Source organism: Schistocerca americana, chromosome X (genome assembly GCF_021461395.2).
Source record: "Schistocerca americana isolate TAMUIC-IGC-003095 chromosome X, iqSchAmer2.1, whole genome shotgun sequence".
NCBI lineage: Eukaryota > Metazoa > Arthropoda > Insecta > Orthoptera > Acrididae > Schistocerca > Schistocerca americana.
Window position 1 is genome coordinate 854,421,279 of NC_060130.1, and position 27,143 is coordinate 854,448,421.

Below are 27,143 nucleotides of genomic sequence, written 5' to 3' on the forward strand. Positions count from 1 at the left end.
GCATTCATTACAAACAGTTATGATAACAATGTCATCACATTCTTCAGGATAACATTTCCACAGTTGTGATGAACAGGTGGAGTATCTTACAAATGTTATCCTTACCATCACAGAATGGTCCATTCCTCACACTTCCTCTTTACCACACTGTGTCCCAGTTCCTTGGTGGACTGAAGCATGCTGTGAAACAATTTACAAATGGAGATGTGCTATCTGTGTTTTTAACCACCGTCCTACAATAGCAAACTGCATTCATTACAAACAGTTATGATAACAATGTCATCACATTCTTCAGGATAGCAAAAAAGCCTGCTGGATTTCATTCACTAATTCTTTTAACAGTTCCACACCCTTTTCCACTGCATGGGCCAACCACCGATGGCTCTCTGGGACCAAGATCCATTCCCCAATTTCTGGCCTGACAGTAGTAGATGATGTCATCGTGGTCTGTATTCCTTTCTCTGACACCTTAGGCCGCCATTTTGTGAAGATTTTGAGCTCCTCCCACTATCACTCTGCCTTCCTACATCAGAAATATGCAGAGGAGGCTTGGGCAATATCCTTCTCTTCTCAGAATCATGAGTGTTGCAATGACTTCTTTACTATGAGGGAACTAGATCATGCTCTCACTTCATCCAAGTCCTCCACCCCAGGACCAGATGCTTCTCACATTCAGATCCTTTTTTTATTTTTATTTTACACATCAAGGTCCGTAGGACCAAATTGAAGAGCAAATATCCAAGGTCATGGAACATGTCAGTACATGAAATTACAACATAAAAGTAATAACAGTTAAAATAAAAGGTTTATGAACCTAGAAAAAGTCAAGCCATAAGTTTAAGTAAACATAATCAACAATATAACATAGGAATTAGCTTAATTTTTCAAGGAGCTCCTTGACAGAATTGGAGGAGTGACCCCTGAGGAATCTCTTCAGTTTTAATTTGAAAGTGCATGGATTACTGCTGTGATTCTTGAATTCTTGTGATAGCTTATTGAAAATGGATGCAGTAGTATGCTCCACACCTTTCTGCACAAGAGTTAAGGATGTCTGATCCAAATGCAGATTGGATTTCTGCCTAGTATTAACTGAGTGAAAGCTGCTAATTCTTGGGAATAAGCTAATTTTGTTAACAAGAAATGACAGTAAAGAATATATATAATGAGAGGCCAAAGTCAGGAAACCCAGGCTAGTGAAGAGAGATCGACAAGAGGTTCGTGAACTTACACCACGTACTGCCCGAACTGCCCGTCCCTGAGCCAAAAATATCCTTCGAGAATGGGAAGAGTTACCCCAAAATATGACATAAGCCAATAAAATAAGCAAAGTAGACTAATTTTCATGTTGAATGATCACCTACTTCAGATACCATCAGAATACCAAAAATGGCAGCATTAACTCTTTGAACAAGATCCTGAACATGGGTTTTCCATGACAATTTACTATCTGTATGAACACCTAGAAATCTGAACTGTTCAGTCTCACAAATCATGTGCCCATTCTGTGTAATTACAACGTTGGATTTTGTTGAATTGTGTGTTAGAAAGTGTAAAAACTGTGTCCTACTGTGATGTAGCATTAGTTTACTTTCTGCAAGCCATGAACATGTGTCATGATGTTGCACACAACATCCTTTACTATCAAGTTAGTGTCATCAGCAAACAGAAATATTTTAGAATTACCCATATTACGAGATGGCATATAATTTATATAAATAAGGAACAGGAGTGGCCCCCAACACTGATCCCTGGGGCACCCCCCATTTCACTGTGCCCCACTCAGACCCAACATCACAGCCATTCTCAGCACTGTGAATAATTACCTTTTGCTGTGTGTTGTTAAAGTAAGTGGTGAACCAATTGTGAGCTACTCCTGGTATTCCATAATGGTCTAACTTCTGGAGCAATATTTTGTCATCAATATAATGAAATGCCTTAGTTAAATCAAGAAAGGAAAGCATTATATTTGTCATCTATGTTATCGGCACTATAAACATCCTGCCAGTCTTGTTCCTTAATGAGTTTTAAAACACACTCTATTGCCATTGGATTAGCTTTCCTAAATAGTTTCTAATTATATGTAACATTTGTTTGATTACAAAAGCCTTTTAGTGTTAAAATTTGTGCATCATGGTCTGAAAGGCCATTCACTCTTTTACAAACAAAACACGCTGTAGTAATGAAGAATTATTAAAAATATTCTCTATGGCTGCACATTTCTCTTGTGGGCAAGCACTCTCAGCTTAATAAGTACAGTCGCATTTGGGCAGAGGGCCCGTTCTCCAGATGCTGACATGAAGCCACTGTCATATCCATACCTAAGCCAGGTAAGGACAAACACCTTCCTTCTAGCTACCACCCCATTTCTCTCACCAGCTGTGTTTGCAAAGTGATGGAATATATGATTCAGCTGGTACGAAGGCTCGGGTCTCGCAATTTACTAACCACTGCACAGTTTGGATTTCGATAGCACCATTCTGCAGCTGACCATCTCATCACTTTGTTCACCCATGTCATGAATGGTTTTCTTTGGAAATCCCAGACTGTGGGCAAGTTTTTCAATTTGAAGAAACCCTAAGACACCTGCTGGAGAACTGCTATCCTCCATTCTCTCTTCATGTGGGGCTTCTGTGGTTACCTGCTCCTTTCTTTGAGGAATTTTTAGATTTTTAGAAGACTGAACTTTCAAGGTACGTGTGGGTTCTGCTTTTATCCAGGAAAATGGTGTGCCTCAGGGTTCCACCCTGGGCATCATCCTCTTTGCTGTCACCATTAATCCTATGATGGCCTGTCTCCCACTGGACATCTGTCATCTATTGCAGTTCTCCACAGACCTGTCTCATTGAGTAGCATCTTCAGCAATGTCTTGATTGTCTTAACTCATGGAACATTGACAATGGCTTTTGTTTTTCAACTGACAAATCTGTTTGCATGAATTTCTAGTGACGCAATTGGTTTCTTCCACTGTCTTCACATCTTGGGCCTGTTGCTCTTCCGTTTGTTGAAACTACAAAATTCCTGGGGCTCATGCCTGATAGGGAACTTTCTTGGTCCTCCCACATGTCTTACCTGGCAGCCGACTGTATGCAGTCCCTCTGTGTCCTACATGTCTTCGATGATACTTCCTGGGGAGCAGATTGAACCATTCTCCTCTGTTTGTACCAGTCCTTTGTCTGTTCCAAGGTAGACTATGGGTGTTTTGTTTTTGCATCTGCATGTCCATCCCTCCCTCCCTCTTACACTGTCTCAATTCTATCCACCATTGTGGCATCCGTTTAGCCACTGGCACCTATTACAGTAGTCTGATTGAGAGACTGTGTGCAGAAGCTTCGGAACTACCACCATCCTACGGCCGAGACTTTCTCCTCAGCAAATATGTGTGCTGTTTGCCTGGCATGGGTGGCCACCCATCCTATGCCTCCTTCTTCAATGACTCCTTCGACTGGCAGTTTGGGACATGTCTCTCTGTTGTTTTACCTCCTGGAGTTTGCTTTTCGGCTCTTGTTCCGGTAGCTTAACTTCGTGCTACCTGCAACTTTCCTGGTGGGTGTAAATGCTTCACCTCCTTGGTATCATGCAGTCACCCATGTTTACCTTGGCCTTCATTCACTTCCTAAGGACACTACTCCAGCCTTGTGCCTTGCTCTATCACCATAAGCTTCATGAACTTGCGATAGTACCTTTGTATGCACTGATGGTTCTCAGACTGACCGTGGCGTCAGGTGTGCTTTCGTCATTGGCACCAACATTTTTTAGTATCATCTTCCGGAACACTGCTCAGTGTTTACTGCAGAGCTCTTCACCCTGTACCAGGCCATGCAGTACATCTGGTGACACTGGCTTTCCAATTCCATCATCTGCTCTGCATCTCCCAGTGCCGTTCAAAGTCTCTGTGTGCTGTACAGTGTCCATCCCTTAGCGCAGCAGGTCCAAGAAAACTGTCACTTGCTCACTCTTGATGGAGCCACTGTGATGTTCATGTGGGTTCCTGGTCACATCGGTCTGACTGGAAACAAGGCCGCTGATGCTGCAGCAGTCCTTGTATCTCAGCCCACTAGTCGTTGCATTCCCTCTGATGATCTCTGTGTTGCTCTCAGTGAGCTGATGGTGTCACTTTGGCATCACTGCTTGTCCTCCCTTCATGGGAACAAACTCCAGGTTATTAAGCCTCTCCCAGTGGCTTGGACGACCTGCTCTCAGCCCTCTTACCATGAGGTTTCGTATCAGGCACTGTCTTTTTTAGCCATTGCCATTTGTTAAGTGGTGCTCCCCCACTACTTTGTACTCATTGCACTCAAGCTCTGATAGTCCACCATTTCCTGATGGAATGCCCTTTTTATAACACCTTATGTTCTCATTTGTGTTTGCTGTCTTGAGTTATTGGCTGTTTTAGCAAACAATGTGCAGGCTGTCAACTGTGTTTTACTTTTTATCCATCATAGCAATATGGTGAAGGCCATTTTATTTTTAATTCATGACCTCTGTGTCTCTATGGCATATTTTAAAGACCTTTCTCCATGTCCCTGTTTTTAGCTATCTTCTCTTCTGTCCACTGGGATTAATGTGTAGTCATTCTTAACTCCACTCTTTTTCTTCCTGTTCTACAGTTCTGACATGGGTGTGTATGACCCTAGTTGTCTTTGCATCCTAAAATAAATAAAACAAAACAATTAGTACATGTTCTTTTCAAAAATTTAATTTCACAGTCATCACCGAGAGTGTTCATTATGCACTCCACATAATGAATGTGATTTAATTTTGTGGCAAATCGAACAAGCACATACTTTCCCTTAGATAGTCCCTCTTCTTGTTCTGAGTCTGAGGACATTTCAAGAGGAGTATCACTCCTGTCATCACATAATTCATCCAGATCTTCAATGCCTGTTGAATAGGTCAACTTTCTTCTTTTCTTGGTGAAAATGCTAGAGTGATTGCACTGACTGATAATGCAGCTAGCTTGTACATAAAAATGGTTTTTCCTGGGTTGGATAGCATCCAAGAGTCATGGGCAGTGTTCTTACATTTCTTCAGGAGCCTGAACACAGATACATCCAAAGACTGCAGTTTATGACTACAGTGAGGAGGTAGTGTGAGAATCATAATGTGGTTCTCTCTGCAAAAATTTAAGGATTCAATTGAAATGTGGCTATCATGGTTTGATTAGATTAGATTAGATTACTTTTTCATTCCATAGATCTGTGTTGAAGAGACCCTCATACATGTGGAACATGACACTTAAAAAAGCTGAAATAACAATATTAATAGTATGAATATATTCAATACATCATTTGTTTCTATTAAGAAATTCATCAATGAAGTAGAAGGAGTTGGCCACTAGTATGTCTTTCAGGCTCCTTTTAAACTGATCTTTATTTGTAACTAAATTTTTTATGTTTGCTGGCAAATTATTGAAGATAAGTGTTCCTGAGTAGTGGACCCCTTTTTGAACTAAAGTAAGTGCTTTTAAGTCCTTGTACAGATCATTTTTGTTCCTGGTATTGTATGTATGAACTGAGCTGTTTGTTGGAAAAAGAGATATATTATTTAGGACAAATTTCATTAAGGAGTAGATATACTGAGAGGCAGTAGTTAGTATACCCAGTTCTTTGAAGAGGTTTCTACAAGACGTCCGTGAGTTTACTCCACAAATAATACGTATCACACGCTTTTGGACTCTGAAAACTTTTGTTTGACTTGAAGAGTTACCACAAAATATTATATCATATGACATTATGGAATGAAAGTAGGCAAAGTATGCAAGCTTTTTCACTTTTATGTCACCTGCGTCTGCTAACACTCGAATTGCAAATACAGATTTGTTAAGGCGTTTCTGCAGTTCTGTGGTGTGCTCCTCCCAACTGAATTTATTATCAAGTTGTAATCCCAGGAATTTAAGACTGTCAACCTCTTCTATCTGCTCTTCTTCGTACTTTATGCATATGCTGGGTGGAAACCTCTTACAGGTTCTGAATTGCATATAGTGAGTCTTTTCGAAGTTTAATGCCAGTGAGTTGGCTTTAAACCATTTATTAATATCCATGAAAATATCATTAGCAGATCTTTCTAGAACTACACTCGACATACTATTTATTGCAATACTTGCGTCATCTGCAAACAAAACGAACTCTGCTTCTGGCAGTGTAACTGATGAGAGATCATTAATGTACACAAGAAAAAGCAATTTCTTCCCATTCTGATGATGACTGATGACTTAATTCACTAGTCCCTTGCACTGACACCCTTTGCTTCCTGTTAGCGAGGTATGACTTGAACCATTTTGCAGCACTGCCCGTGACACCATAGAATTCTAATTTATTTAAAAGGATGTTGTGGTTTACACAATTGAATGCCTTTGACAAATCACAGAAAATACCTGCTGCTTGTAACTTGTTATTTAATGAATTAAGTACATTTTCACTGTAGGTGCAAATAGCCTTTTCTATATTAGAACCCTTCAGAAATTCAAACTGTTTTCTTGATAATATGTTATTTGTGGTCAGATGGTTGAGAAGCTGCCTGTACATTGTTTTCTAAAATTTTTGAGAATGCTGGCAAAAGTGAAGTTGGTCTTTAGTTTGATGGCATCTCTTTATCCCCTTTCTTGAATAGAGGCTTAACATCTGCATATTTCAGCCAGTCAGGAAATGTCCCAATTATAATTGACTGGTTACACAAGTAACTTAGAATTGTACTAAACTCACAAGAACATGCCTTAATTAACTTTGTTGATATTTCATTGTAACCACTAGAATGCTTTGTTTTTAAAGATTTTATTATGGAAGTTATTTCGTTTGGTGAAGTGAGTGACATATTCATGTACCTGAAGCTATTTGTAAAGGCTAGTTTCAGATATTCAGGGGCATTATTCACTGATCCTGACAATCCCATTCTATCAGTAATGGATATAAAGTACTTGTTAAATAGATTTGCCACACTATGCCCATAGGTTACTAATGTGTCATCTACCCTTAGTGCTATTTTCTCCTGTTCCTTTCTGGTTCTACCAGTCTCCTCTTTCACTATATCCCATATTGTTTTTATTTTGTTCCCTGACATTGCTATCTTCTTCTCGTAGTGCATTTGTTTAGATGTCTGAATTACTTTTTTAAATATTTTACGGTATTCCTTGTATTCAGCTAAATCATCAGCATTGGAGCTATTTTTGGTCAAGAGATACATTTTCCTTTTTGTCTTACAGGAAATCTTTATTCCTTGTGTGATCCATGGTTTTATTATAGACTTCTGTTTAATTTGAGTAACTTTTAGAGGAAAACAGTTTTCAAACATGGTACTGACATTGTTCATGAATGTGTTATATTTTTCATTCACGTCATGAGCACTATAAACATATTTCCAGTTCATATCTTTGAGCAGTTTTCTAAAACACTCAATTTTTGGTTGATTGAATACTCTCCTGTACACAGATTTAGCAGTCTTGATAATCTGCTTAGAATTTACATCTAAAACAAGGAGCTGCATGTCATGATCTGATAGTCCATTTATAACAGGTTTTATGATATGATTTTGTTCCTTTGATTTGTCTATAAAAATGTTATCAATGGCTGTCCTTGAGGGTTTAGTGATCCTAGTTGGAAAGTTTACAGTGTGAGTTAGATTAAAAGACAACATTACTAACTGCAGTAAATGTTTACTGGAAGATTGAATTAGAAAATCTGAATTAAAGTCACCAGCAATCAAAATTTCTTTGTTTCTTCCCGTTAAATAACCCAGAAGAGCTTCTAGATGATTTATGAATAGATTATAATTTCCTGCAGGTGCTTGGTAAATAGTTACTATTATATAGGATCTGTTATGGAACTCTAATTCTGTTGCACATGCTTCTAGATGCTGCTCTGAACAGAATTTATTAATGTCAATGTTCTTGAATTGATGGCGGTTTTTAATAAATGTGGCAACTCCTCCTCCATCCATGGTTGTCAAATGTAAGAAGTGTTGGGTTTTCTGCTGTTGGAGGAGCACATTTCTTGAAATGATGCAAGTAATCTATAAAATTTCTGGCATTCATCCATACTGAAGGTTTCCAAGAACCTCAGGATCAGGGTATAGAACCATTGAGTGTATGCTTTTTGAAGTTGACTCTAGGAAAAATTTAATATGGTGGAACAAAGGTTCCACTGGCTAAAATTGTTGCACAAAGTGTTAACAATTTACCTCTTTCTGGTGATGTTACCTGATTCACTTCTTTCAGCAATTACATTTTGTGCTGTTTGCACAGTAGTTAAGGCTGTCTCATCATTATTGTATGTGAAGTTTTGCTCGGAATTGTATCTTTTTAAAACAGATCTCAAGTTATAAAAAAATTCTGACATTCTTTTTATTGATAATTGTCCTGCAAGAAAGACTAGTAGCTTCTGGTTTTCACAGTGACAGTCTTTTGTTTTTTTTCATAAAGCCTTTCATCTAATCTCCTCCTGCTATTGTATTAGGTGTCCAATCTTTGGGTATTGAGTGACACTTTCCGTTTACAACAGCAAACTGAGATGCAAGCTTCCTAGCTACAATTAGATTTAATCCCTAATTTAATTTGACAACTGCAATTAGATGCTGAGCTAGCATGGGCTCTTTTTCATTCATGAAGACTTGTGAACGATTATACAGAGAACTGTATTTCTCAGTATGATTGAATTTACTAGCACAGTCTACTGCATATGTTGATAGGATTGATTTCAGTATTCCATAGGTTTTTGCTGTCTCTCACAACCATCTGCCATTTTTCATTGCTTCTATAGCAGATTATATTGCTACCTGGGTTAGTGGTTGTGTGGCTGTTTGTCTGTCTGTCTGTCCTTTTCTCGTATACAAGCAGCATATTGATGATAAGCTCCCAAAACAAACTGTAAATAGTAAAGGAATATCAACTTTTAATAAGGGAGGATTGGGACAATAGTGGCCCGACCCTCCCTTGGTTACCTTTTTTTGTATTTGATATTAAAATACTGGATTTCATTTATGTAATGACAAAAACTCATATTGCATTCCAAAGATAAACTAATGAGGAATTTATAATAATACATGCACTTCAGTAAATTTAGTTACTTCACTGTGTATTGACGTAAAAGTAACATTTTTTTTTTTTTTTACTTTAGATAGAGAAATTCATGTTAACTTACCTGTTGTATCTAAAGTCAAGTCAGTTGGAGGAAATTTAAATGTGGCATCTATAAATAGTTTAAAGTCAAAGATTATAGACGTAAACTGAGCCCGTAACACCAACCACAAAGTTTTAAAATGAATGACCCAAACCTCCCACTGCCCCAACCCTCCCTATCCTCCTTACTTATCTTGCAAAGTTGTTCTCAGTGTCAGGGTTGGTAGCTTTGTTCCTGTACAGCGTATTGTAAAGATTTCATCCAGGGTTGTTTAAATGATGAGCCACTGGAACATTATGCTGATTTTAACCATTTTCTTCTTGTACTTGCATGTTCTTGTAATGTAATTTACCATCGCGTGTTTGACAGTTTTTAAATATACACTGTGCAACTTGCCTGAGCCATGCAAAGAACATAATTGAGCAGAGAACAATGCGTATCAAACTCAATAGTTGCTAAACCCACTATGATGCACTTGGCACCAAAAAATTTGTATATCTATTATGAACCCAGCTCTAAGTACCTTCTAGAGCAGGATATAGTCCAAATTAGTATTAACATGGACTGTCTTAACTTAAAGTGTTTTTAAGATTTCATTTAAATCTTGTTTTTTTTTAACATAATTAAGTGAAAACTTGTAGCATTAATGGTTAATAACAAACATTGCATATTTTGACAATATGAAAAAGTAGCTTCCTGGTATTTTATAAAATAGATTTCTTTATTGATACTGAAATTAGAAAAATTATGAATGAAGATAGAAATTTTGTTTGCATAAAAACTGAAGCTTATCAATATTTGTTTTTTGATAATTAAGTTGATATCTTGATTACTATTTTTCATGGTACAAGACCAATATTCCAAAATGGATTTGTTTGAATAATAATAAAATATTATTGGAAAAACAGTTTTTTGACAACCAAATATTTTCAGAAATATCTACAGATAAGAAATATATAACTTAAGTAAGAAAATTAACACAAGTCAGGCCAAAATTTATACTAGATCAAACATGTGGGTTAAACTGTGAAGGTTCTGGGAACATGAGGTTCATTCCAGTGAGAATAGTACTATTTCACTGCATTAAATAATTGTTAAAATTGTTTTATTGGTGAAGTTGCCATACTCACTATATAAGAAATAGAAATTAAAAATTGTAATATGGGTCAATACTTTAAAGTATTAAGGGTGGTCAGAAACAGTCTGAAAAGCTTGTAAGGGTGTTTCTGGCCAGGCTGTGCTGAGAAATAATCATTAAGAAAACAATTTTATATGTTGTACCATTTCAGATTTGAAACCTCCTGGCAGATCAAAATTGTTGTTGGACAGAGACTCTAACTTGGGACCTATGCCTTTTGCGGGCAGGTGCTCTACCATCTGAGGTACCAAAGCACAGCCCACAACCCATCTTCACAGCTTTAATTCCACCAGTACCTCATCTCCTACCTGCCAAATTTCATTCTGGAAACATCCACCAGGCTGTGGCTAAGCCATGTCTCCACAATATCATTTCTTCCAGGAGTGTTAGCTGTGCAAGATCTACAGGAGAGCTTCTGTGAAGTTTGAAAGGTAGGATATGAGGTACAGGTGAACTGAAGCTATGAGGATGGGTCATGAGTCATGCTTGAGTAGCTCGGATGGTAGAGCACTTGCCCGCAAAAGGCAAAGATCCTGAGTTCTAGTCTTGGTCCGGCACACAGTTTTAATCTGCCGGGAGGTTTGGTATCAGTGCACACTCTGCTGCAGAGTGGAAATTTCATTCACTTCAGAGTTAATTAGCATTGAACTTAGCCAATCAAGCCATTCAGTCTGCTAACTCAAGTGTCCTACCAGATAAAATTAGCATCAGTTGGTCTCATACCATAGATAATAATGCATGAGACAGCTCAGCTTTGGGCTTGGGTTTAACCCTCATCATCATCTCGTGTCCAAATTTTGTATAGCTCTCTTGTGCGCTTTTAGGGAACCAAATGAAGCACATTGTGATGCCATCTCTGATGGGCCTCTTGAACTTGTGCATGCAACAGCCTGATTGGCTACCTTCAGTGCTAATTAAATTGGAAACAGCACTATGTATTGAATTTTTTTGGTAATAGTTATTTCTCAGAAGTAGCTACTCTGCAAATCCCTTACAAGCTTTTCAGGTTGTTTCTGACCACACTGAATACTTACTGGCCAATAATTGCCTTCAGGAAATGCAACTCCTAGTGTTGCTGATAGAAAAATAACTAGATGGCATTCCTAGCCTTTTGAACACTGGGAATGACCCTCAGAGAAGAAAAAGGAAATAGGTTGGGAAAGCAGCACACTCAGAAGTCAGATAAGATGGATAAACCTGCTATGAGGTGGGAAAATACAAAAGGTTACTTGTGTGTGTGGGGCGCAAAAAAAAAGAGGACTGCCATATTTGAAAGTATAATAAAGAAAGCAAATTCTGAATTTATGGCTTACAGTGACAGATTATGGGCCTAAATTGTGGGGAGGGCAGGAAACCTACTGGAAAACCCCTTCCTTCCCTTTTAATGACTGCATAGCTAGCATTCCTCATGACCACTACTACTAGGGCCACTGCTGCTGCTGCCGCTACCACTACTGCCACCTGGTAATTGACTGGAAACGGGTATGTTCGGCTACTTGGAGACCATTTGCAGCCATACATGGACTTCATGTTTCCAAATAATGATGGAATACTTATGGATGACAATGCACCATGTCACTGTGCCACAATTGTTCGCAATTGGTTTGAAGAACATTTTGGACAATTCGTGCAAATGATTTAACCATCCAGATCACCCAACATGAGTCCCATCGAATATTTATAGGACATAATTGAGAGGCCAGTTCATGCACAAAATCCTACATTGACAACACTTTCACAGTTATGCATGGCTATAGAGGCAGCAATTATGGATGGATATAGGGGCAGCATGGCCCCGTGTTTCTGCACGGGACTTGCAGTGACTTGTTGAATCCATACCACATCAAGTTGCTGTATTACACCAGGAAAAAGGAGGTCTAACATGATATTAGGAGGTATCCCTTGACTTTTGTCACATCGATGTATTCTGGCGTTATAGGTCCATCACATTTCACTCTTTGAAGGAATGTGTTTACCAGTAATGTCAAGAATTATTGCATGTTTGGAAGATTAGTGGAAGAAAGCAGGAACACTCTGAACTCTGAAGCATGGGGAGAAAAATTCTTACTAGTTTTATACAAGAAAAACACTGCTGCAGAACTAAATTTAATTGATGGGTGAAACAGTGAATAAAAGGTGCTTGAGGGGGGGGGGGGGGTGAGGAGGGGGAATGTCATGGATCTTAGCTTGCAGGTCATTTAACTCCTGCCAAAAAGGAAACACCACCATAGGTTTGGGCCACCAGTTTGTTCTTCGTATCATAATTCCAAAACATTCCACTCAGCACAGTGAATAAAGCCGCAGCACTCATAGCTTCTCTAAAATGATAAAAACCAAGAAAATGTTCTTGAATGTTGCTATTGGAGTCCTCTAGTCTCTCAACAATGGAACATTGTGATGTGTCTGAAAAGTCAGTTGCTTTGTCTACAATGCAGACATAAAATAAGGTTCTACCATAACTTAAATGTATATATTCACAAATCTCCTCATTTATAAATTCAATCACATCATTCTGTATAGTTTTCAAATATCCCTGGAGATAGTCCATTTTCTTCCAGTGCTTTCAGATCCTCATTTCTGTTTAACACAAGTTTAAAAATGGCTCTGAAATTTCCAGAATGACTCAAGGAATCGACTGTCTTGTCATGACCTCTGAAGCTAGCTCCTGCTTACACAAATGACATTTAGATTAGAATTTTAATATTGTCTCTGTTACCTTTCACTTCATTGTTGTGTCTGATTTTCTTCAGACAGTGATTTTCAATGAGTATTTTTGAAATGCTAAACATTTATTTGGATAGTTCTTTGTCTGAAATAAAGCATTAGAAGAAGCACGCATTGGTAAACCTCTAGACAGATTCTTCAGACTGTCAAAACCCTTGGCATACCACACATTTTTTCTCATGCTTAATGGCAAACTTGACCAGCAGAATAATTTTCCTTTTTGTAGTGTTAACACATAACCACTGCTCATACCATGAACTTTGCAAAGTATCTGTTTTGAACTTATCTTTCTGAAGATGTAGTTCCAGTATTGGATGTCATTTCTTCAATAAATTTCATGTCATTCAGTTTATCGCCTTCTTGGAAACAACATCTTCTACAAGGAAGGAATGATGTATTCACTTGAAAATGTTACATCAGTACTTGTACAAGATAGGGATTCAAAAGTATTCACTGCACATGGAACAACTACTGCAAAGGTGCAACGGACGTGAGGAAAATCTAGAGAAGCAGCACCAGAGTTACAGGCCTCCCGTGATGCAGAAACATACCCAACATGGCTAAAAGAGCTTGTAATCCATCTTCTGTCCCTAGTAGTGCTGTCATGGTTACCATAGCAACCTAGCATTTACAGGCCACCTGGCATGTATCTGGTCTCCTTGCACTATGCTTCACACATCTGTCGACCTTTGGGTAGGTTTAAGCTTATGCACTTTCTCTTGATCTCAAGTTCTGACAGTTTAAAAGGAATAACACAAACTAACATTTTTGTGCTCACTTACAAAAGTGCTTAATAATTCATTGTGAAAATAAATATCGCTGCTGCTACCATCACCACCACCACCAACTCTGCCACCACCACCACTACCACTACCACCACCACCACCACCACCACCACTACTTCTACCACAGAAAAGTGAAGAGGCCTGGTCTCCCTTGCCTCCTTTGATCAGCTGCCACTAGTGGCTTAATTACTCACTGATACCCTAGAAAACTGGTTCCAGTTAAATGAGTTGAAACTGAGCATTGCAAAGGCCCATATGGTACATTCCAAAACCAAATATTTTAAATATGTGGAACTTAAAATACAACATAACAACCAACTTATGGAAGAAGTTGACACGATCAAATTTGTAGAACAAAATGTGGACAAGAACTTGAGATGGAATGCACATATGACTTCCTATCAAACAAACTAAGCAGTTTTGTATTTGCAGTGCAAATACTAGCAAATTCTACTGACTAGAATACATGAAAAATAGCACATCATAGTTACTTGGAGTCTGTTATTAGCTATGGTAAAATTTTCTTGGGAAAGTTCAAATAGTTTATATTGAATACTAAAACTGCAGAAGAAAACTGTCAATTATGTTTGTACTCAATGGCGAACAGAGTCTTGTCATCCATTATTTTCGACAATGGAAACTCTGTTCCCTGCACATATATTTATGAAATTATAACCTCCCTACACAACCCACCAGGGTAGCCGAGAGTGCGAATGTGCTGCTTCCTGGGCACAGATAGATGTGCTGGCCACGGATCGAATCCACCCAGCAGATTAACAATGAGGGCTGGTACGCCAGCCAGCCTGGATGTGCTTTTAGGCAGTTTTCCATATCCCACTAGGTGAATACCGGGCTGGTCCTCAGTTACACAACTTGCAGACATTTGAAAAAGTTTACACTATTTACTGGTTTGCACTAGATGTAGACAGCTGGGGTACACTAATGCCATCTCAGGGGGTTTGGGGCGGCAACAGGAAGGGCATCTGGCCACCCTCTGCAACTAACACTGCCAAATCCGTAGAAACACAACTGACCCCCCATGTTGAAGCAGGACAAAAGCCCAAAGAAAATGCAGACAAAAATTATTCAAGGATAAATATAACACGGGAAGTATTTTTATGCTACCCATGCACCAACTGAAATTACATGCATGGACTCCACAGTATATGGGGATGACAATATAAAAGTAGTTCATGGGCAAAAACATATTAACTTGGAGCCATTGGTACTAAAAACAAGGCCATAGCAGATTCTGTGGGAGAAATGCTTCTATTCAGTAGAGTAATTCACAGAGGATAAAATGATAATTTGAGCAAGGGGTAACTACATCTTGGAACGCTAAACCATCATTTCTATGAGGATTTAAAACTGTTTGAATTATAGAATAATTATGTGATACTGACTGATTATTTCTGAATCTTCATTTTCTTCTATATTTTCAGGCGTGATTGAAATGTGTGGCCCATTCATTTGTATTTACTGTATGGGCAAATTTGGCAGACGAAATACATTAATAGGAGGTCATATGCTGGCTGCTGCAGCTTGTCTACTTGTCATGGTGGTTCCACGAGGTAAGTGGTGACTTTGTACAAAAAAATTGAATTATGTATCTCAAGGAACTGAACCAGTCTTGGCTCTGTATTTGTTTTATGAAGGTAGAACGAAGGAGGTGGCAGCTGGTGAGTGTTGCTAGTCCTCTATAGCTGCAAGTTCTTAACATACTTCCTCATGTGTTGGAATATTACACGTTACAGGGAACAGGGATTTTGACTTAATCTGCCACATTGAGAGGACCTCAAAATCAACATACATTGTGTGCTGATCGGGTAAATGGCTGTCAAGGGGAAACAGTCATTACTGCCCAAATTCTGGAGCATGTGTCTCAGTTCAGTTGTGTTATGCTTGTATGGAGTATCTGGTGATTTATGCCTTGACCAACATTTTGCAGTGTGGAAATGGAACCGGTAGATTCAAATAATACAAATTTCCTCAGTTTGTGTGGACCACTGGAACACCGATACCCCAAAACATAAAAAAGCTTGAGCATAGTGCCTTCTTGTTTACATTTTATAAGCAAGATTAGATAACAATGGTAACAGAATATATGTTGCTCTGAATGTATTTATTATCATGAAGAAGGCAGAAAAGTTCTCCTCATTTTACAATCGGAAAGTACCAGGTGGTGTAGCAGATACATTTAGATCTGTTAAAATGGGCACAGTGTTACTTTAATGGTAGAAAAAGTGTTACAACATCAGTCATCACACTGACTTCATGCAAGTACCCAGAGAGTACCACATCCAGCATAAAAAAAACCATAGCAAACTAATTAATAAGGTGTTACTGTATGACATGATATAATGCCAGTAGACTTCAGTTATGTTTATTTTGTAGAAAAGAAAAATTCTGTCTTTTTGAAACTGAATATGGAATTTTTCCTATCTACATGATACACAAAATCAAAGTAACAGGTAAGGAAGAATGGCTGCAAGTAAAAGCAGTATCAGTAGACTTTAGTGACTACAAATAAGAATGGGGAAATGAAGGAGGGAAAGGTGTTAGCGATGTAATTAAGCAAGAGAACTTGAAAAAGCTGATCTGTCATCAAATCCATATTCAGTTCACTAGTGTTGCCAGTATATATATTCACTTGAAATTATTGCTCCACATTCTCAAACAGTTTCACTAATAATATTGACAACACATCAGCAGCATCATCTTTATGTGCAAGGCCTATGTGAGTTCAAGAAAATATGGTACATCTGTAATGGAACACGAATTCCCTGTGTAGTATAGACAAATCCTATATGTATCAATGGATGAATTACACAACAAATAAGCAGAACTAAAATAATACCATATGCAGAGAGCAAAGATACTGTCTAATGCATAGCAGCTACCAATCTTCTTGTCTCACTCACCTCTGTTGTCGGGAAGTTGCCCTTCAAAGTAAATTCACCAAGGAACACAAATTTATCAAAACTCAGTATCAAACTTTGTAAATGTGCATGCATTTCAATAAGAGTATCCATGAAAATTTGGCCACTTTCAATGAAGCCTATGACAATCTAAAATGGTGTTGTAGAGAGAGAGAGAGAGAGAGAGAGAGAGAGAGAGAGAGAGAGAGAGAGAGAGAGAGAGAGAGAGAGAGATAGGTATTCCAAAGAGAATGAGCTATGAGCCATCTGTTGGCAGAAAATTGGTGTTGGCAGATGGAGATGACATAATAACCGACAACAGTATGATAAATGTAAATGTGTATCTGAGATTACCAAAGGTGCTGCAGCTCCTGCCCGAACCATCAAAGGTCCCTCACATTGGCAGAAAGGTTAGAATAATAATAAGGAAATACCTCACTGATATGATGACCCTAGTTTAACTATGGAACTCAAATAAGTTCAGGGCCCATGTGAAGGAACTACAACTTGTGATAGGGTATTATCACTGTAAGCAGTAGATGCTCTATATGCCACAGTACTGCAGCCTCCCAGAGTGTGTGTTGGGGAAATAGTGCAAGGTCATCAGACCGCAGCAGCCCCATGTCACTGATGGCATGTTAACTGGGCACAATTGTAAACAGTTGTCAGCTGTGATGGCCTGCTATACCACTTTGGTATTTTTAGCAATAACTGAAGCTGGTTCAGCAGTGATTGGTGCTATGATTCATGGAGCTGCATCTGTGAACAAGAGTTAAGCTGCACAAACTCTTCAAAGTGGTAGCATATGGAGCTTTTGTCACTTGTGTTTTAAAGGTTCACATATCCACTCAGCTTTCCCATTTGATGCAGGTTGAAGCCATGAGGGAGAGCCATGAGTGAATCTCTTGTAGTTGTGGAAGTCCACTGATATGGAGGAGATAAACTGAGGTCCATTATCAGGCACTACAGCTGTAGATGCAACTCCTGTGGTGGAAATTTGTGATAATGCCAGTATATCCATGTCAAAGTTGGACTCCACACATCAGACTAGTTCTTTCCTCCACTCAATGGTCTACCTTCTCTATGGAACCCTCTAGGATTGTATTTTATGTGACATCTCAAATGTTGACAATATTGTAAGATTTTATCATTTAAGCTGCATGTGTTCCTTATGTTTTCATTTCTCTTCTTGTCTCTCATTGTCAACCCCAACAACTGATTAAAGATATCACATTTCAGAGACATGAACTCTATTTTTTGTTCCAGTTAACGAGGACCCACAATTCAGCCCCATATAAATGAGATGGTACCACCACAGTCTTGTAGAACTTCAGCACAGTTTATCCTATGACTTCTACCCTTTCTCAAAAGTTGAAGGATTGCTAGGCTGGTTTGGGTCAGGTCATAAAAATAAGTGCCTCATCTCACTCTTGTCCTTTGCATTTCTGTTTTGGAGTCTCTAACCTGTGACATTACCTGACCTACATGATCTGTGAAATGAGGACACATTCAGTTAAGGAAACTAGGAAAAGCTACCTGTCTGAATTAGGTAATGAATGAATTAGCTATCAAGAAGTTGCAAAGTTGATTGCCTTGAAAGGGAAATTTCTAGTATGCTTCAAAATAATACTAGATCAACAATCAATGCAACAGGTGTCATATTTCCAAATGTTAGACTGTGATATTAAATGTAGTATTACAGAATAGTAAAGAGTTGGAAACGTGGAATATCGTCAAAGTTTCGTTGCCTATGCCGAGAGCCAGAGGCAGTAGGTTAGCCAAGAGGTAGGAGGATTGCACATATATCAGAATGTGTCGTCATGCAGGGGCAATGGCCTGGTTACACACAACAGGCTAGAGAGAATTGCTTCGCACGCGGCTTTGTGTTACACGGAGACTTTCGTAGAGTGCAAGACAGAGGTATAGAGTCAGCTGTACTGCGTTTCACAACTTTGCGTAAGTCTGCCATAACAACACATAACTCTGTTGCAAAAACACCTAAGGGGTGAGTACGACAGATGAATCAGTAGTATAAGTGGAACGAATGCGTTCATTACAAATGAGCATGATGTCAGGAGGTTGCTCATGCTTCCTTTAAATACACAAGCTTTGATAGCAACAAGGCACTCGCAGTTAGACTTGCAGTTAGATGTATACTGGGATGCTGCATAGCACTCAGCTTGGTGATCGACATGTTATTATTTATTAAGGAGATGTTGCAGTAAGGGTGGCCCATCCAGCAGCAGACGTGAGGGGACAGTACCAGCTCTGGTCCTCTCTGCTGCCACTGTCAATCATCAACCCAGGATTAGCAGACATCGTGGCAGACTCACTCGCCGCCAATGCTGACCACATCAGTGAGCCATCGTCGAGATCGTGTGGGGTCTAGACCCTGTGCATCCTCTGTCACAACCGGGTGAGCCGACGACGCTGGGGGACTGCAGCCCGTTCCGCCCATCCACCACGGACAAGCCACCACAAGGAGCCGGGAAGAAGACAGGGTGGGATAGAGTACACTCCGAACTAAGAGCTGGTGTCATCGCTACGAGTCAGTGAGGACTCGGGGAAGGTCGTTGATATCACCTAGCTCAGCCAGCCTGTGTTTCATGGGCTACATTGTACTCGGCGGGAATAAAGGTGTTACAAATTAATAATGGTTCTTCGGCGTTTCTGACGTGTCCAGTCATTTCCTAGCATCCTGACAACTGGAAAGGTCACCGCTCAGCCATCCAGCCCACCATAGGTGACCGGGACCACCAGGGCGCCTACAGATATGGTGTCAGAAGTCCTCGCGCCCACCGCCTACATAACTGTAAATATGAGAACAACATTGATAGTAATAAAGTTTTGAACTTTATGTGGTACAATACACAGAACATTTAGTGACAAAATGAAGAAGGGAATGAAGCTCAAATTTTATATATGTAATGGTTACCCCTGATCTAATATATGGAAGTGAAACACTAACATTAACTAAGACAAAAGATGAGTTCTGTCAGCTGAAATTAAATTCTTCATGGAAGTTCATTCATTCATTCATTCATTCAGTTCTACAGATCTCATCAAATTGTACTATCAGACATTAAATACAAAACAATATTATAGAGAAGAGCTTAATATATATCTTACAAATGGAAAAAATAAACCAAGGGTACATAAAATGGAATCAACACATCAATAAATTGGGGGAAGGCACATTAGTTATACAAGTAATCAGTCATAAACTAATAGGAAAAAGGGGTGTATGATCACTGAGAAATACAGGGCTTTAGTGAAAATGGAATAATCTGTAAGCCTACTCCATGAAATGAAGTAGCAGTTAATTGTTTTCTTCCTTCTGAATTTTCAGAGTTTGGAGGTGTAGGGGTTCTCCTTCTCCTTATCCTATGGAGTAGCTCATATTTTTACATGGACTGAAATGAAAATGTTCAATTAGTAGATTTCTGTGTGTCATTTATCAGTGAGAGACAAAAGAAGCAAACATTTGAGGAGCACATTTTATTCTGTCTAAATTTCGTTCATATGAAAACCCTTCTGCCACATGCTCTATGATACACTATGTGATCAAAAGTATCCAGACACTTAGCTGAAAAAGACTTAAAAGTTTGTAGTACCCTCCATTGGTATAGCTGGAATTTAATATGGTGTTGGCCCACCCTTAGCCTCGTTGACAGATTCCACTCTCGCAGGCATACATTCAGTCAGGTGCTGGAAGGTTTCTTGGGGAATGGCAGCACATTCTTCATGAAGTGCTGCCTTAAGGAGAGGTATTGATGTCAATTGGTGAGGCCTGGCATGAAGTCAGCATTCCAAAATATACCAAAGGTGTTCTCTAGGATTCAGGTCAGGACTCTATGCAGGCCAGTCCACTATAGGGATGTTATTGTCATGCAACTGCCATCCCCAAATTGCTCTTCAACAGTGGGAAGCAAGAAGGTGCTCGAAACATAAATGTATGCCTGTGCTGCAATAGTGCAAAACAATAGGGAGTGCAAGCCCCCTCCATGAAAAACACGATCACACCATAACACCACCGCCTCCGAATTTTACTCTTGGCACTACACACACTGGCGGATGACATTTCACCAGGCATTCACCATACTCACACTGTCACACTGTGCTATCAGATCGCCACATTGTGTATCATGATTTGTCACGCCACACAATGTTTTTCCACTGTTCAGTCATCGAATGTTTATGCTCCTTACTCCAAGCGAGGCATTTTTTGCCATTTACCGGTGTGATGTGTGGCTTATGAGCAGCCTTTCAACCATGAATTCCAAGTTTTCTCACCTCCCACCCAACTGTCATAGTACTTGCAGTGGATCCTGATGCAATTTGGAATTTCTGTATGATGGTCTGGATGGATGTCTACATATTACACATTACGACCCTCTGCAACTGTCAGTGGTCTCTGTCGAACACAGACGAGGTTGGCCTGTACGCTTTTGTGCTGTACATGTCCCTTCACGTTTCCCCTACACTATCACATCAGAAACAGTGGACCTATGGATGTTTAGGAGTGTGGAAATCTTATATTCAGACATATGACACAAGTGACAACCAGTCACCTGACCATGTTCAAAGTCCATGAGATCTGACTGCGGATGCTCCATTCTGCTCTCTCATGATTTCTAATGACTACTGAGGTTGCTGATATGGAGTAGCTGGCAGTAGGTGACAGCACAATGTACCTAATATACCTAATATGAAAAATGTATGTTTTTGGGGGTGTCTGGATACTTTTGATCACATAGTGATTCTATTGCTAAGTGAGATGCATCAACTCACATGGTTTTTGATGTACGTACACAGCCATCAGTGTATACCAAAATGTTCAGTGTCTGATTAGTTGAAGTAATCTTCTTACGTGATTTAAGCACCCAGTGGTGGTTTTCCAGCATGTGTGCTAGTTTCTGTACCCTGTGATGTACAGTGAACATAAGTATACATTATAAATGGTATGGCTGCTCGAACTTGTTGATGTCCAGCATAGAACTAGAAAATGATTTTTCTCTTTTGTACCTTGGCTATCCACTGTTACACTTATGACAGTTGGCTGCAACCCTTGCCATCAATGCATTGTTCCCTACAGTATTTGATTCCAGTGGCTATTTTCCCTGAATAGAAGTATCAATGATACGTCCTTGACATGATGGCATGTGAAAAGCCTAGTGCTTGCACAACCCCACATATGAAGTTTCTCATGTGTTGAGCACCCACACTCTTGCCATGTTAACCCTGAAATGCTACACTTATTTTTATCAATGGGTCGGGTACACTGAGATACTGGTATACTCCAAATAAAAAAGGACTTTATAAATGTTTTAATTTTTTATTTGGTACTAATATAATAAAAACTTAAATCATATTTAATAAAAAATGATAAATGTCCAGATAGAAAAAATAACACCACTGAAGCACACACTTGCCATTAGTGGTCCAAACAAAAAATATTTTTACAAATGCTACATTTGATCCTGGATTTTCAATCTCTATCATAAAATACACTGCTTTGTTGTGGATTCTGGTCTTCTTTGGGCTGCTTCTGCCTTTGGAAGATCTAAAATATCACTGATGTTTTGACAGAGTTCTCTTCTTCCAATGGTCTTAACATATATGGTCTGATCATATCTAAATTCAAGATTTTTAGGTAAGATCTTTTGTTCTAAAATATTACTTTACCATCTGCAACACTCCCTCTCAACACTAGCATATAATTGTATCCAGTATTGTGTTATAAGTTGTGAAGTAGGCAGAGAGGCAAACAATGAGTTGCCCTAGCACAAGAATATGAATGAGATAACTGGTCTAACATGACAACACATCCTTTGGTAGAGTTATAAAATGGTATAATTTCTGGGAGATATACTATATGAGGTTCATCTCCACATGGTTGACAGCATTAGGACATTCCTTTCCTTTCGTTCTGGGGGCCAGTTCAATAACAGGGTAAGGTGTCCACCAAAGCAGAACTCTGTAGAATTTGGCTCTCTCCCTTGTATTGAAGAAGGGAGGAGATGTCTCATTTCTATTGTTCTCGTTTCCAGAGTTCCAACTATGGCAATCTTCTTCTCTATAAGGTTCTTTGCTGTTTCTGTGAATGTAAACCAGATGTCTGTAGTTAAGATTCTGTTGGTTCCATGAAAATAGGAACACGGTTTTTTGCATTAACACTTGCCCACTGGTATGCTAGCTGGTGTAGGTCCCTTCCAAGTGTAGACTTCTGCCTTGAGTGCACAAAATGTTTTTGCATCATAACACATCACTAACCAATAATTACTTCTTCACTTCATAGAATAGGCTTACAACCTATTCCATCTTCACATAAGCCATCTATTTGTCAGTGGTCACATACCCCTTTCTCCAATTATTTTATAACTGACTACTTGTTTAATGGCTGTCTTCCCACCATTTTGCTGAAATGTTGTTTCCATTTTATGTACCCTTGGTCCCCTTTTTTCATTTATACAATATATATTGAGTTCTTCTCTATAATCCTGTTTTGTATTTGATCTTTGATAATATTCTTGATGAGATCTGTGGAACACAATGAATAAATGAACTTATGTGAAGGAATTTAATTTCAGCTGATGGTATTCATATTTTGTCTGTCTTAGTTAATGTCCATGATTCACTTCCATATGTTAGAATAAGGGTACCAATTAGTTTATAAAATTTTATCTTCATACATTCCCTTTTTTTGTCACCAGATATTCTGTGTATTGTGCTGCCACATATACTTTGAAACTTATTTGTTATTGATGCTGTTGTCATACGAGGGCTATCCACAAAGTACATTACGTTTTGGAATTAAAAATAAATAAAGTATTGGAATTTTTTTTATTATATGTAGATGAAAGCCACACTTAAATACTACATTTCTACATAGTTGCCATTTAAATTAAGGCACTTATCGTAGTGATGGATGAGCTTGGAAATTCCTTCCTTATCTTAGAAGAAAGATTAAGGAAAGGCAAACCTATGTTTCTAGCATTTGTAGACTTAGAGAAAGCTTTTGACAATGTTGACTGGAATACTCTCTTTCAAATTCTAAAGGTGGCAGGGGTAAAATACAGGGAGCGAAAGGCTATTTACAATTTGTACAGAAACCAAATGGCAGTTATAAGAGTCGAGGGACATGAAAGGGAAGTAGCGGTTGGGAAGGGAGTGAGACAGGGTTGTAGCCTCTCCCTGATGTTATTCAATCTGTATATTGAGCAAGCAGTAAAGGAAACAAAATAAAAATTCTGAGTAGGTATTAAAATCCATGGAGAAGAAATAAAAACTTTGAGGTTCGCCAACGACATTGTAATTCTGTCAGAGACAGCAAAGGACTTGGAAGAGCAGTTGAATGGAATGGACAGTGTCTTGAAAGGAGGATGAACATCAACAAAAGCAAAACGAGGATAATGGAATGTAGTCGGATTAAAGCATTTCTGAAGAAGAGAAATTTGTTAACATCTTGTATAGATTTAAGTGTCAGGAAGTCGTTTCTGAAAGTATTTGTATGGAGTGTAGCCATGTATGGAAGTGAAACATGGATGATAAATAGTTTGGACAAGATGAGAATAGAAGCTTTCGAAATGTCGTGCTAGAGAAGAATGCTGAAGATTAGATGAGTAGATCACATAACTAATGAGGAGGTATTGAATAGAATTGGGGAGAAGAGGAGTTTGTGGCACAACTTGACAAGAAGAAGGGACTGGTTGGTAGGACATGTTCTGAGGCATCAAGGGATCACAAATTTAGCATTGGAGAGCAGTGTGGAGGGTAAAAATCATAGAGGGAGACCAAGAGATGAATACACTAAGCAGATTCAGAAGGACGTAGGTTGCAGTAAGTACTGGGAGATGAAGAAGCTTGCACAGGATAGAGTAGCATGGAGAGCTGCATAAAACCAGTCTCAGGACTGAAGACCACAACAACAACACAACAACAACATATACATTACATAACAAATCTCATTTCTGTATAGTTAAAAAACATGTGGTAACTGAGCTTAATTTTTAATGGAACTGTTGGGATATTTCTTCATACAGGATAACCTGGAGACAGCTGAAAAATGTCATATTTCTTATAAATTATTTTCATTCATTTTTAGGTGAAGGTGCAGCAGAATGGGCAGGAATACTCTTGGCAGCCCTTGGGATCATTGGAATGTCCACCTCATTTCCAACGGTGTATCTATATTCAGGGGAACTGTTCCCTACCGTAGTTCGTAATGTTGGAGTGGGCTCTTCATCAATGTGTGCACGTGTTGGCTCAATGGTGGCTCCATTTGTATCAAGTTTGGTATGTCATTTAAAGATATTCATGAACTCGCTATAATAAGTATTAAACAATTTAATGTTGCTATATAACATTATTTAAATGAAATGAAAATGAAGTATTGATATTCATATTGGAACATGCAGAACACTTTAGTCTCCAACTTAACAAATTAGTACTGTTCACACATTGATACTCCAATTTAACGTGGGCTTGATCTTTGCCGTACATTTCAGAATTTCAGTAAGTGTTAGCCTACTGAACAAAATACGTGGTCATGCAGTTGTGAGAGTAGATATTTAGGCATTTAAGAAGCACAGAACAACAAAACTATGTATCAGTTATGTTGCTGTTCTTTTTAAAATTTAGCCTACCTTATGATTACATTGTACGTAGTGCACATCATGTTTTGAGGACTCTGTAATGCAGGTAAATTTGAAATGTGAATGAAACTAACAAACTGTTTACAGTGAATGTTTGTGTGATTACTGAAACTAATACTTGGTGGGGATTAAGGTGCTGGGGGGGGCGGAATGGGTCCTTTTGATTCAATTTCCCATTTAACTATTTAGATTTTAGTCTTCCATGTTTCCTTTAGGTGGCTTAGGACAGTGCAACAGATGGTTCTTTTCAATAAGTACACACACAGTTTCTTTCCCTGTCCTATCAGAGCTTGTGCTTGCTCTGTGATGAACTCACCATCAATGAAATTTTGAACTCTCTTAGCATCTTTATTTTTGTACAGTACTTGCAGTAACAGCTTTACAAAGTACACTGGTGAAAAAAAGAAAATTGCAACACAAAAAGTAATTAATGCAAAGTAATGAAATTTTGGGAATACATTTGTCTATGGAACACATGTAAGTGATGAACATTGCAAGATCACAGGTTAATGTAAACATGACACAGGGCATTGTAAATTTGAAATGATGGTACATTAATAACTGTTGTAACTACCAGAATATTGAATGCAGTCATGGAGACGTGCAGGCATTGTGTGTGCAGGTGCTAGCTGTCAGTTTGCGGGATGGAGTTCCGTGCCTATTGCACTTGGTCAGTCAATGCAGGGACATTTAATAATGTTTGTCGTTGATGCTGGATTTGTTGCCGGATAGTGTCCCACATGTGATCAGCTGGAGACAGATCTGGTGATCAAGCGGACCAAGGTACCATGTTAAGACACTGTAGAGCCTGCTGCAGCAGTACCTGGGCAAATATTATCTTGTTGGAAAACGCCTGTTGGAACGCTGTTCATGAATGGCAGCACAATGGGTTGAATCACCAAACTGATGTGCAAATTTGCAGTCAGGTTGCATGGGATAACCATGAGAGTGCACCTGCTGTCATATGAATTGCACCCTAGACCATAGCTCTATGCGTATGTCCAGTGTGTCTAGCATGCAGGCAGGTTGGTTGCAGACTCTCAGATAGCTCCTCCTAACTAACATACTGCCATTACTGGCACTGAGACAGAACCAGTTTTCATCAGAAAAATGCAACAGACCTTTGCCCTGCCTTCCAGTGAGCTCTTGCTCGACACCACTGAAGTCTGAAATGGCAGTGGTTTGGGGTCAGTGGAAAGTGTGCTAGAGACTGTCTGGCTCAGAGCTGCCCTTGAAGTAACCAATTTGCAACAGTTTGTTGTATCACTGTGGTGCCAAATGCTGCTAAATTTGCTGCTGCAGATACAGTATGATGTGCCAGAGCCATATACTGATGGTCTGTCCTCTCAGTAGTGCCACATGGCTGTCCGGAATCTGGGCTTCTTGCGACCATACATTCTTGTGGTCATTGCTGCCAGCAATCATGTACAGTGGCTACATTCCTGCCAGCAGAAGGAATATCCAGGTCATCAAAGTTCTATTACATGACATCATTCAAACTTGGTGAGGCGTTGATAACGGCATCTTTGTCATTTCAAAGACATTCTTGACTAATATGAACACACCACATCCAGTCTCAAATGTAACTAGTGCTCATGACCATTACAATGTGTATTTAAAGCAAACCTGATTTGCATCCTCATAGTGGGACTACTAGTGCCAATCTTATGCAACAGGCATGAAATCTGAATAGACATAATCTTTCAGATGTAGAAAAATGTTTACCAACTTTAGTTTATGTTACACAACTCCTCCTTGGTCATGTGGTTTTTTTCCCATCAGTGTATGAACATTAGACATGTTATTTTGTGACC

At 39.0% G+C, this 27,143-nt stretch overlaps 1 protein-coding gene across 1 annotated transcript in view; it reads left to right on the top strand.

Annotated features, from left to right (window-relative positions):
- The window catches only part of LOC124555336 (organic cation transporter protein-like), a 342,235-nt gene that overhangs the window by 307,004 nt on the left and 8,088 nt on the right, over positions 1–27,143 (top strand). Inside the window, exons 8-9 of the mRNA XM_047129216.1 lie at positions 15,200–15,328; positions 24,780–24,970. Of these exons, the coding sequence (XP_046985172.1) occupies positions 15,200–15,328; positions 24,780–24,970 (320 nt within the window). The remainder of the gene's footprint in view (positions 1–15,199; positions 15,329–24,779; positions 24,971–27,143) is intronic.